The following is a 12,622-nucleotide window of genomic DNA, read 5'->3' as shown; positions in this document are numbered from 1 at the left end:
TCCCTGGAGGCTGACGTCTGGGAATACATCCAGGTCTGCACCACCTGCACCAGGGGCAAGGTGGACCACCAAAAGGCACAGGGACTCCTTCAGCCGCTTCCTGTGCCTCATCGCCCCTGGTCCCACATCGGTCTGGATTTTGTCACGGGCCTCCCGCCGTCCCGGGGGCACACCATCCTCACGATAGTGGACCGGTTCTCCAAGGTGGCCCACTTCGTGGCCCTCCCGAAGCTCCCGTCGGCCCAGGAGACAGCGGACCTCCTGGTCCACCATGTCGTACGTCTGCATGGGATACCAACAGACATCATCTCAGATCGTGGTCCCCAGTTTTCCTCGCAGGTTTGGAGGAGTTTCTGCCGGGAGCTGGGGCCACCGTGAGCCTCCTCGTCTGGGTATCACCCACAGACACACGGACAGGCAGAACGGGCTAACCAAGAGCTGGAGCAGGCCCTGTGCTGTACTACATCCGCACACCCGACGTCTTGGAGTGAACACCTGGCCTGGATCGAGTATGCGCATAACAGCCAAGTGTCCTCTGCCACCGGCCTCTCCCCATTCGAGGTGTGTCTGGGGTACAGCCCCCCTTTGTTTTCCTGTAGTGGAAGGAGAGGTCAGTGTGCCCTCGGTCCAGGCCCACCCTGCGGAGATGCCGTCGGGTGTGGCGCACCGCCCGTTCGGCCTTGTTGAGGGCCCGGACGAGGGCGAAGACCCATGCAGACCGTCGACGGTCCCCGGCCCCCGCATATCAGCCTGGGCAGGAGGTGTGGCTATCTACAAGGGACATCCCCCTCCAGGTCGATTCCCCCAAACTCAAGGACCGGTACATTGGGCCCTATAAGATCCTCAAGGTCCTCAGTCCCGCCGCAGTGAGGCTCCAACTCCCGGCCTCACTGCGGATCCATCCGGTATTTCATGTGTCGAGACTAACCACATCACACCTCACCCCTCTGTACACCCGGCCCGGCGCCGCCTCCTGCCCGTATCATCGACGGGGAGCCAGCTTGGACTGTGCGCCGGCTCCTGCACGTCCGTCGAATGGGCCGGGGTTTCCATTATTTGGTGGACTGGGAGGGGTATGGACCCGAAGAACGCTCCTGGGTGAAGAGGAGCTTCATCCTGGACCCGGCCCTCCTGGCCGATTTTTACCGTCGCCACCCAGACAAGCCTGGTTGGGTGCCAGGAGGCGCCCGTTGGGGGGGGGGGGGTCCTGTTGTGTGGGCCGCCAGAAGAGGAGATACTGCTGGCCCACCACCAGAGGGCGCCCTGTCTGAAGTGCGGGCTTCAGGCACGAGAGGGCGCTGCCGCCCCACAAGAGCGGCCGGGGTGACAGCTGTCACTCATCGGCTATGACAGCTGTCACCAATCATCTGCGCCTCACCCCTAATAAAAGCAGGACGACACCTCCACCACGTCGCCGAGATATCGTTCTACCAAGGAGGTAACTTTCTCAGCCTGAGTGTTACTAACGTTTTCAGTAAATACGTTGTTGCAGCTGTCTTCCTGAAGAACCGGCTTCCTGAAGAACCGACGTATGCCGCGACTGCTTCGCTCTGCATCCTGCCAGATAAGTGATAGACAGTAGCTGCACGAGTGTGGATGAGAGGTGGAGGTGGAATAACCACCACACTTGTTACGGGGTGTACACACACCCACACCTGACTGTTTTTGCTCTTCGCCAGCAGTACCAGATCCGACACGCGGAGACGGTGGCCACCTGGGGGAATTGGAACCTGGCGGCTGCAGTATTCTCCTGGTTTGGTGGCGGAGGAAATCATGTGGTTCCGGTTCTTCTCCAGACGGACGTCTCCTATCGTCGAGCCTGCCCACACGACACCTTGATTGATTGACTTTGTATACATTCTATAATCTGCTGTGTGTAGTTGTGGCATTCACAACAGTCAAGTGTTCAAATTTGACTTCTCCTATTGTCCGTTCATTTGCGCCCCTGTTGTGGGTCCGTGTCACTACACTTTCACAACAGCAACTATGCTAAAGGTAGCCCAGTCTCATGCTGTTTGTCCGTACTCCCATCAGGAAATGAGTCACATTTTTGTGACGTGTTTTTTTTTATTGTACTATTTCTAACCCAATCCCTTCCATTAACCCCTACTCTAACCATAACCTAACCCAACACTGCCCCCCCACATCACCCCGCATTTCCTGCTCCTGCCAAGAAATTAATTTGTGGTCCCGTCACGAAAAGCATCATTTTTGATTTTCGTGGTATCACGAACCATAGATTAATTTAGTTTTTGTGATGGCATCATGAACTGGCGTGACACTGGGTATTATCTTATTTATATTTCAGCTTTTAATAATCATGCAGGATGCAACATTTAGAGTCAGATGAACATTCAAACTGCTTAGATATCGAGGTATTGATCCCAGATTACCTTTTATAAAAAGGAGGCAGTGACCAGAATAAACACTCGTGGTGGACCAAAGCAGACCAGAGGTGAAGGTGACACACAGACAGAATGTCGAGTCCGTCTGAGTTAGACTGAACCCCAAAAACAATGTTACAACTTCATAACTCCAGGTGTGTGATGCCACAAAACATTAGTGCTTCTGCTTAAGGCCAGAGCCAAATGTTTTATCAAGCTTCATGAAAATAACTAAAAAAAAAACATTAAAACAAAAACTTGTTCCTCTGCAACTGACACCCTGGCATGCTGTTTCATCTTAAGATTTTAAGGTAACATGCCACAGCAGACTTAGAAAAAATTAACTGAAAACTGTATCTACCTTCAACTTGCACCTTTCCCAGAAGCTACTGTCATCTGAGCACTGATATTGATATTGCATGTGCTTATAGACAAAAACAAATGAGACAAAATTCAATTTATTATTCAACTAAACTGCAAATATATGAATTTTTTAACATTTATGAAACACTTCTCTAAACAAGGCCATAGGGTCACTGACCCTAAAGAGATTCCCCTCCTTGGCACAGTGATCTATTTCTTTCTGTCTCTTTCTCTAAAATTGTATATAATAATCATTAGATTATTAATATATAAACAAAAATAAATTTAAGAAATATTACAATTTGAAAACAAATGCACCCGAACGTGATGACAGCTGCAACTGGTTAATGCTAACTTTTAACATTGAAATGCCATAGACATGCTAACGCGTTAGCATCAGGATCCGGATCGTGATCACCACTAAAATTTAATCACTTGTTCCTCTTGTCATTTCCAACCACTCCACAAAATTTCATCAAAATCTGTTTAAAACTTTGAGTTATTCTGCTGACAGACAGACAAAGAAACAAACAAACGCGACCGAAAACATAACCTCCTTGGCGGAGGTCATAACCAGAATGGCAAAGGTTCACCCATTGGTGAAACAAGGGTTGTGTCAAAAGCCAGGAAAATTATGGCGGATTCGGCACACCCTCTGCACTCACAACTTAAGTTTCTGCCCTCGGGCAGACGCCTGGTAATGCCCAGATGCAGAACCAACAGACTAAAAAACTCTTTAATTCCCACAGCCATTGCTCTCCTAAATAACACCTAAGGACTCACTGTTGCACTTAAGTCTACACTGACTTGCACCTTATTTCTTGGTTTTTGCTTTGTATATTTATTCTGCTGTGTTTTTATGACTTGTATGATGTGTTTTATGATGCAATTTTTACTGCCGACTGCACCTGAATTGCCCCCATGGGGACTAAATAAACAATCAAATCAAATCAAAAATTGATCAGCTCCAGGATGATCAAAGACAGTCTGAGTTACCTGTAAGGCTGTGACAGTTAGAAGACGCCTGTGTGAAGCTAATTTATTTGCAAGAATCCCCTGCAAAGTCCCTCTGTTAAATAAAACAAATGTGCAGCAGAGGTTACAATTTGCCAAAGAACACATCAACTGGCCTAAAGAGAAATGGAGGAATATTTTGGGACTGATGAGAGTAAAATTGTTCTTTTTGGGTCCAAGGGCCACAGACAGTTTGTGAGACGCACCCCCAAACTCTGAATTCAAGTCACAGTTCACAGTGAAGACAGTGAAGCATGGTAGTGCAAGCATCATGATATGGGCATGTTTCTCCTACTATGGTGTTGCCTATATGTTGCATTACCAGGTATCATGGATCAGTTTGGATATGTCAAAATACTTGAAGAGGTCATGTTGCCTTATGCTGAAGAGGACATGCCCTTGAAATGGGTGTTTCAACAAGGCAATGACCCAAGCACACTTGTAAACCAGCAAAATCTTTGGTTCCAAACCAACAAAATTAATTGCCTGAAGAAATCATGAAAACTGTGGTTATACAACTAAATACTAGTTTAGTGATTCACAGGATTGCTAAAAAGCAGTTTGAACATAATAGTTTTGAGTTTATAGCATCAACAGCAGATGCTACTATTATTGTGAACACCCCCTTTTCTACTTTTTTTTTTTACTAATAGCCCAATTTCATAGCCTTAAGAGTGTGCATATCATGAATGCTTGGTCTTGTTGGATTTGTGAGAATCTACTGAATCTACTGGTACCTTGTTTCCCATGTAACAATAAGAAATATACTCAAAACCTGGATTAATCTTTTTAGTCACATAGCACTACTATTATCTGAACACTACTGTACCACAGACATCCAGTCATCCCCTCAGGTCATTGGTTAGTGTCAAGGTTTCACACAGGAACCATTAGGATCCTAAAGACTGGGAGCTAAATTCTCCAGCGAAGGTATTAGCATCGCCAAACACCTTTATCCAAACCTCATGACTCCATAGGCTTTTCCTAAGTTAGGTTCTTCTTCAGTCTTAACATCACACTACTATTATTCTGAACACTACTGTATATTGTACGTCAGCACATACGCTGGAGCAGGAGGCCGCCATTTGGGCACTTGTCACGTACCCACGTATTGACCTTCGCCTACCACACAGACAATCAGCCAGGAAGAGACGTCTAACATGAGGGACCTGGCCTTTAAACAAGACCGGTGCTATTTAAGGTCAGGCGTTTATTTGTTTCAGATGTAGTTTTGACAAGCCCCTAATTAAGGTCAGGTGTTTAATCAAGGAAATATGGTAATGAGTGCAAAACTGCATGGGAAATCCAAACTTTTGCCCAATGGAGGGGGCACAGGTTTGCGGATGATTTACTAAGACTAATGTGGAATGGGCAGTGGGCGCTAACGTGATGTAGAGAGCTGTATGTAAATGAGGATTTGTGTGTGTTAATGGCCATAAGCACCAAAATGAAATGAAATCAGTCGTTTGAAAATGTGCACCTTGTGCTTATGTTATGCAGCTCTACTACATAACTGAGCATGTTCATGCACAGGTAATTAAAATAAACAATCTACCATTTTGAAGATAGTTGTTTGTTTTGTGTAGTAGCCAGCACATGAGCACAACATGCTGTGCTACCTTTGTGCCATGATGTCTCATGCAGACTCTGATTAATCTGTGTGTGATCCACCTGTTACACATGGAGACATATATAATTGAAGAAATGAGCACGACATATACCACTGACTCTTTAAATATGCCCAATGTTTACAGTGAATTTTTTTTTTATTATTATGTGTTCTAGGAGGCAGCGGTCTCGGTGCTGCTGGAAACAGCAGTCTGTCAATGCAATAAGTTAACGCCAAGGTTTCAAACATGCAAAATACAGACATTTTCAGTAATACCTTTTGACCTTGATAAATCTTGTGTGTGCAAACCACCTATTTGCATGTTTGCTCCCACCGTTTTGTGCATTCGGGTGGACAAACCCCAAATTGCATATTCTTGCATATCTAAATGGACAATACGTGCTGTATTTCACAGTACTTGAATTAAGAATAGTTTGCACCATGCGTCATATAACGTTATGGTGTAACGTGTCGCATGTCATAGAATCCAATGGACGTCGACCTTGTTTGACCTTTACTTTGCAGACCAAACATTCAACACAGTCAGAACTATTCAATTTATTAATCCTATTCGCTCAACCAATAATTTGTATCACTTTTTAACAAAATTGGAGCAACTTTAACTTTTGACTCCTGTCCAAACTGAAATTGACCTTTTCTTGCTGTTTTCACCCCATAACTCCATAACATTCAGTCACAGGTAGTTTAAAAAAAAACTATACCTCTTTGGAATATTCATGATCAGGCAAATAATGTGGTATAGTTTTCAATGTGATTGGAGCATCTTGACCCCTGTGTAATTCTTAAATTGACCCCTACCTGGCTGCCTATTGAAATTTATGGAGCCATCGTTTTTTGTTTTTTGTTTTGTTTTGTTTTTAAAGAGTAATGTCTAAGGAGTATTGGTGCTGAATTTGGTGCTTCTATCACCATTTATCAATATCCTGTTGTCTGCTGCACTAATTTGAAAGATCCAATCCATAGTGTGCTCTGTTGCTAAATCAGCAGGAACAGTTTTTTTTGTGAGTGTATGGTGTTTGCACACATTACATCCATGCAGTCTTTTAGTAAATCAGACCCTAAATGTCTTACCGATGAATACTGGACTACACTTTTATAGTGGCAACTTTTAAAGTCTGTCCTGTTGTGTACAAAATGTAGGAGAATCCTATTAGGTCCTACTGCTGTGCCAAGACTCTGAAAAGGTTACCACCCCCCACCCCATTGTGTTTCAAACAAAATGAGATAAATTCATCTTTTCCTGTGCACAGTCAAATCTTTGCTCACACCGATCAGTGTGTTGGACATCATACTTTTGTAACTTTTTAAGTGAACCATGGAAGAAATAGTAGCAAATATGAAGGAAATATTTAGTTTGTGTTTATCTCTAGTCACTGTGCAGGAAGCCGAAGCCCCAAAGCAGCGGTGAAGCGAACCCCCACCACCATTATGTTGGACCGAGCCCGGTACCGCCTTTCCACCGTTCTCACCAGCCTCATCAGCCACGACCGCCGCCTTACACAGCGGATCGTAGAGCTGGCCAGAGACCCCACCAGCTATTTTGGTAACCTGGTGAGTACACCAGAGAAGACCTTTAGCCATCGTAAGGACCTGGATCTGAGGTGATGGTGCAGCCTGCCGTACTGTAGAATATCTGCCTTTTATCTGAAGACAGACGTTGTAATGACTCTGGTCTATAATGATGCAAAGTGAGTCCACCAGAGTTTTGATCACACAAAATCAAAGGTTAGATGTCCACATGCAACACTGAGTAGACCCGTCCCAATATTCCTTTACAGCTGAGGGGTGCAGCCATACGCGATTACATAAAAAAATCGAGGAGCACCCGTTGCAAGACATCACTATAACCTCCGCCACAAAGTGGGGTGGAGGTTATGTTTTCCACCCGTTTGATTGTGAACAGCCTGGAGCCCACAATTTTCATATATTGTCATGAAATTCTATCAGAGGATTCATATCCTGATTGGTAACAACTGATTCAATTTTCAAGGTCATAGGTCAATAGTCAAGAAAAATACTGGAAAAGTCCCTATCCTTAACATTGAATGAATTTTCAAAAATATGTAGGATGGTATCCTTTAATCGACTGACAAGGTTTCATCTGGAGCTGATCTGGATTACAGATTTTGTGGCCATTTAAATTTAACATTAAAAACCCCATTTAATGTATATTTACATTATATCTTAATCAAATGTGCCCCAATCACTCTCATATTTGACAGTGAGGTGCAGACTGGCAGTCACTATCGCCTGACAAAGTTTGGTCTGGATCTGATCTGAATTGCGGATTTTGTAGACATTTGAATTTAATATTGAAAGCCCATTTGGTGGACATTTTACATTACATCTCAATCAATAAAAAGTGTCTGAGTCACTCTCATTTGTGATAATAAGGTGCAAACCGGCACTCTCAATGAATACACTAAGTTTGATCTGCATCTGATCCGCATTGTGGATTTAGCAGATATTTGATATTAACATTGATAGGCCTTTTTGATCTATATTTTGTATTATATTTTAGATTATAAAAAGCCATTTCAACAGGACTCTGACCTTGATTTTTTTTTTTTTTCCTACGAGCATGGTGCTCTAGTTTATGTTTCATGTTTGCATAATTTCATGTAGTTGGACACGGACAATCTCTTTACAGTTCTGGTTGTAGACACTGGGGTAATGGAAAATGGAAAAAAACGGGGGGGGGGGGGGGGCATTTTCTCCTTAGATAACCTCTCACTCTGAGCGTGCCACCTAAATAACAATGCACCAAACTCAGGAACAGAAAAAAAAAATCAGATTGTTTTATTTCATGTTATTCTTAGGGTGGTCTCCCCTCACCCATTCTCAGCCCCAAGTTCCAACCATATTACAAATTGAAGAAACTAGGTCCAATATTTTAAAAGAGTAGGCAAAATTTAGTTTGATCTACTTCACAATTATTGCACAATTTGCTCAAATATGTACAATTCCATTTCACATGGGTCATTCCGTGTGAAGTCATCAGGTGCCTCCCAGGTCACCGACTCTGAATGGAAGCATAGTAAATTCTGAAATATCAAAATTATGTCTCAGTTTACTCTCGGAGTACAGCTCTTCAAAACTTTGGAACAAAATTGCGTTGATGACTGAATTGCTTATGCCATGAAAGAAAAAATAAGCTCAGTAATCTGTCTTTCAAAGTTGATCCATTATTTTGGGGTGCCAAATATTGTAAATACCAAATTTGAGCTTTATGCTTCCACTCAGAGCTTTCTCTTGTTGCTTTCTGAATATGCAGATACAGGTTCCAAATTGGTTCACGCCATACTTTGCAATTTTTTTTTCATTATGAAGGCATTTGATCTACATAAAAAAATTACATAAAGTTTGTATATCAATATCTTCTTTGTCTTTTGGTTGTTCTCGTTAGGGGTCGCCACAGCAGATCAATCGTTTCCATCTCACCCTGTCCTCTGTATCTTCCTCTGTCACACCAACCACCTGCATGTCCTCCCTCAGCACATCCATAAACCTCCTCTTTCGTCTCCCTCTTCTCCTCCTGCCTGGTGGCTCCATCCTCAGCATCCTTCTCCCTATATACCCCGGGTCCCTCCTCTGCACATGTCCAAACCATTTCAATCTCACCTCTCTGACTTTGTCTCCAAAACTGATATGTTCATTCTTAATCTTGTCCAATCTTGTCACTCCCAAAGAGAATCTCAACATCTTCAGCTCTGCCACCTCCAGCTCTGCCTCCTGTCTTTTTGTTAGTGCCACCGTCTCTAAACCTGGTTTAGAGACGGTGGCACTAACCAGGCTGGTCTCACTACTGTTTTGTAAACTTTCCCCTTCACTCTTGCTGATATTCTTCAGTCACAAATCACTCCTGCCACCTTTCTCCACCCACTCCACCCTGCCTGCACTCTCTTCTTCACCTCTCTACCACACTATTCCACTGGGCTCCCTCCCATTCACACACACATGTACTCAGTCTTGCTTCTATTGACTTTCATTCCCCTTCTCTCCAAAGCATATCTCCACCTCTCCAGACTAGACTCAACTTGCTCTCTACTCTCACTACAGATCACAATGTCATCTGCAAACATCATAGTCCATGGGGACTCCTGTCTGATCTCATCTGTCAACCTGTCCATCACCATTACAAACAAGAAAGGACTCAGAGCTGATCCTTGGTGTAATCCCACCTCCACCTTGAATGAGTCTGTCATTCCAACTGCGCATCTCACTGCTGTCACACTATTTTGGTACATGTCCTGCACTACCTTAACATACTTCTCTGCCACTCCAGACTTCCTCATACAATACCACAGCTCTTCTCTTGGCAAACTGTCATAAGCTTTTTCTAAGTCCACAAACACACAATGTAACTCTTTCTGACCTTCTCTGTACTTCTCCAACAGTATTCTCAGAGCAAACATTGCATCTGTAGTGCTCTTTCTCGGCATGAAACCATATTGCTGCTCACAGACCTTCACCTGTTTTCTAAGCCTAGCTTCTACTACTCTTTCCCATAACTTCATGCTGTGGCTGATCAACTTTATGCCTCTGTAGTTACTGCAGCTCTGCACATCACCCCTGTTCTTGAAAATCGGAACCAGCACACCATGTCTCGACTCCTCAGGCATCCTCTCACTTTCCAAGATTTTATTAAACAATCTGGTTAGAAACTCTACTGCTATCTCTCCTAGACATTTCCATGCCTCCACTGGAATGTCATCTGGACCAACTGCCTTTCCACTCTTCATAGCAGCCCTCACTTCTTCCTTACTAATCTCTTGTACTTCCTGATTTACTCTCACCACATCATCCAGCCTTTTCTCTCGCTCATTTTCTTTATTCATCAGCTCTTCAAAATATTCCCTCCACCTTCTCAGCACACACTTCTCACTTGTCAGTACATTACCATGTGCATCTTTTAATCCCAATCCCAATTCAGATCAGGGAGACAGACACCCTCTCTACTTTTAAGATTAGGCTTAAAACTTTCCTTTTTGCTAAAGCTTATAGTTAGGGCTGGATCAGGTGACCCTGAACCATCCCTTAGTTATGCTGCTATAGACTTAGACTGCTGGGGGTTCCCATGATGCACTGAGTGTTTCTTTCTCTTTTTGCTCTGTATGCACCACTCTGCATTTAATCATTAGTGATTGATCTCTGCTCCCCTCCACAGCATGTCTTTTTCCTGGTTCTCTCCCTCAGCCCCAACCAGTCCCAGCAGAAGACTGCCCCTCCCTGAGCCTGGCTCTGCTGGAGGTTTCTTCCTGTTAAAAGGGAGTTTTTCCTTCCCACTGTCGCCAAGTGCTTGCTCACAGGGGGTCGTTTTGACCGTTGGGGTTTTTACGTAATTATTGTTTGGCCTTGCCTTACAATATAAAGCGCCTTGAGGCAACTGTTTGTTGTGATTTGGCGCTATATAAATAAAATTGATTGATTGATTGATTGATCTTTTACCACCCTAACCTGCTGCACATCCTTTCCAGCTCTGTCTCTTTGTCTGGTCAATCGCAACAAGTCCTTTTCTCCTTCCTTACTATTCAACTTCTTGTACAGCTCGCAATATGCCTTTTCCTCCGCTTTTGCCACTTCTCTTTTCGCCTTACGCCGCATCTCCTTGTACTCCTGTCTACTTTCTTCATCTCTCCAACTATCCCAAAACTTTTTCGCCAACCTCTTTCTCCTTGGACCTCTTTATTCCACCACCAAGTCTCCTTGTCTTCCTTCCACTGTCCAGATGTCATACCCAGTACTGTCCTAGCTGTCTCTCTCACCACATCTGCAGTACTTTTCCAGTTGTAAGTTGGTATATCAATATGCTCCCCACAAAAAAATTATGAAGTGGCTGAGCCCACGTGGTCAAATCATAAAGAGACTGGAGGTCTATTTTTGACATTCTACAATCCTGTTCGATTTTCAAGAGGTGAATAATTCAAAAAACCCTTCAGGTTATGACCACAATGTTTTACACACATATAACTAGTACTCCAGATTTGTGTATTCTACAATATGAAGATTATCCACTGAATCCCTTCTTTAGTACAGCTCTTTGAAATTTTGTAATTTTTGCGAGGAGAACAGACAAACTGTCATTTTTGTGATGCTACAGAATGAAAAATTAGCTTTTGTATCCCATTTTTGAAATTACTACTGTATCTGGGGTGCCCAAATGGGGTGTTTTCCAAATTTGAGCTTTATATATGCATTTTTAGCTGAGATAATGCCTTTTTAAAATGAAAAAAAAGCTCAACATGTATTTGCGAGTGTAAAATACGTAGGTGTACCCTGATTAAAAAACATATCTAAAAAACTACTTGGAATTAAGCAGAAATATTTTGCATGTGTTCATCAGACATATGTGGGTACTTGTAAAATAAAAAAATCCTGAGAATCCGAGTCAGTGACCCTCCCGGGTCACTGACTCGGATGAAAGTCGGATGATTTCACATGGAATGACCCACCTTACTTCTGGGGTTTTTCTACACTTTTCCAAAAACCTGCAAAGTGTTTGTTACAATTTCAAAACTGTCTTCCACTGAAGAGTGCAACATCCTTTTTATTGGTTTCATGTTGAGGAGGAGGATCAGAAGGAGGAGTCCAGATTACAGCATGTGTAGGGGTGCACAGTTCGGTCCTCAAGATCTACCTTCCTGACACTCTTAGTTGTCTCCCTGTTCCAACACACCTGAATCCAGTGAAAATACTCGTTAGCAGGCTTTTAATGAGCCTTCATTGGATTCAGGTGTGTTGGAACAGGGAGACAACTAAGAGTGTCAGGAAGGTAGATCTTGAGGACCGACCTTGGGCACCCTCTTTGTCCACTTTCACCTACTTTTACACAAGCACATCTGATCCTCAATTTAGGTGACGTTCTCAATTTATCCCAACACAACAATTTTTTTTTTAAATATGTTTTAAAATTTTCCTGATAGCTCACAATGTTCTACGTTTACCCTGTGATTACCCCCAGCTGCAGGCTCTGATTGAGTATCTAATTTTTGTTGCAAAAAACTTTTAAAAAACCATCCTTGATTAAGAGACTAAATACACAACTTTTACGCCTTGCACCCTGCATTTTATATTACACTCAGATTACATGGCACAGAAATAGCAAACTGAAGTTGGACATGCTCCAAATGCACATCACTGTTTTTCACCATCATTAAAGAAACATTAACATTCAGTTAGTCCTTTCTGCTCCGAGATGAACTTTGCATGGCGTGGTATGACTGATCTCTGA

The 12,622-nt window shown here is 43.3% G+C and overlaps 1 protein-coding gene across 1 annotated transcript in view; it reads left to right on the top strand.

Annotated features, from left to right (window-relative positions):
* The window catches only part of rin3 (Ras and Rab interactor 3), a 61,451-nt gene that overhangs the window by 36,675 nt on the left and 12,154 nt on the right, over window positions 1-12,622 (top strand). Inside the window, 1 exon segment of the mRNA XM_034195422.1 lies at window positions 6,762-6,942. Within this exon segment, the coding sequence (XP_034051313.1) occupies window positions 6,762-6,942 (181 nt within the window).

This window comes from Thalassophryne amazonica, chromosome 19 (genome assembly GCF_902500255.1).
Source record: "Thalassophryne amazonica chromosome 19, fThaAma1.1, whole genome shotgun sequence".
NCBI classification, from domain to species: Eukaryota; Metazoa; Chordata; class Actinopteri; order Batrachoidiformes; family Batrachoididae; genus Thalassophryne; species Thalassophryne amazonica.
The sequence above is the reverse complement of the archived record's forward strand: the minus strand, read 5'-3'. Positions and strand labels throughout refer to the sequence as shown.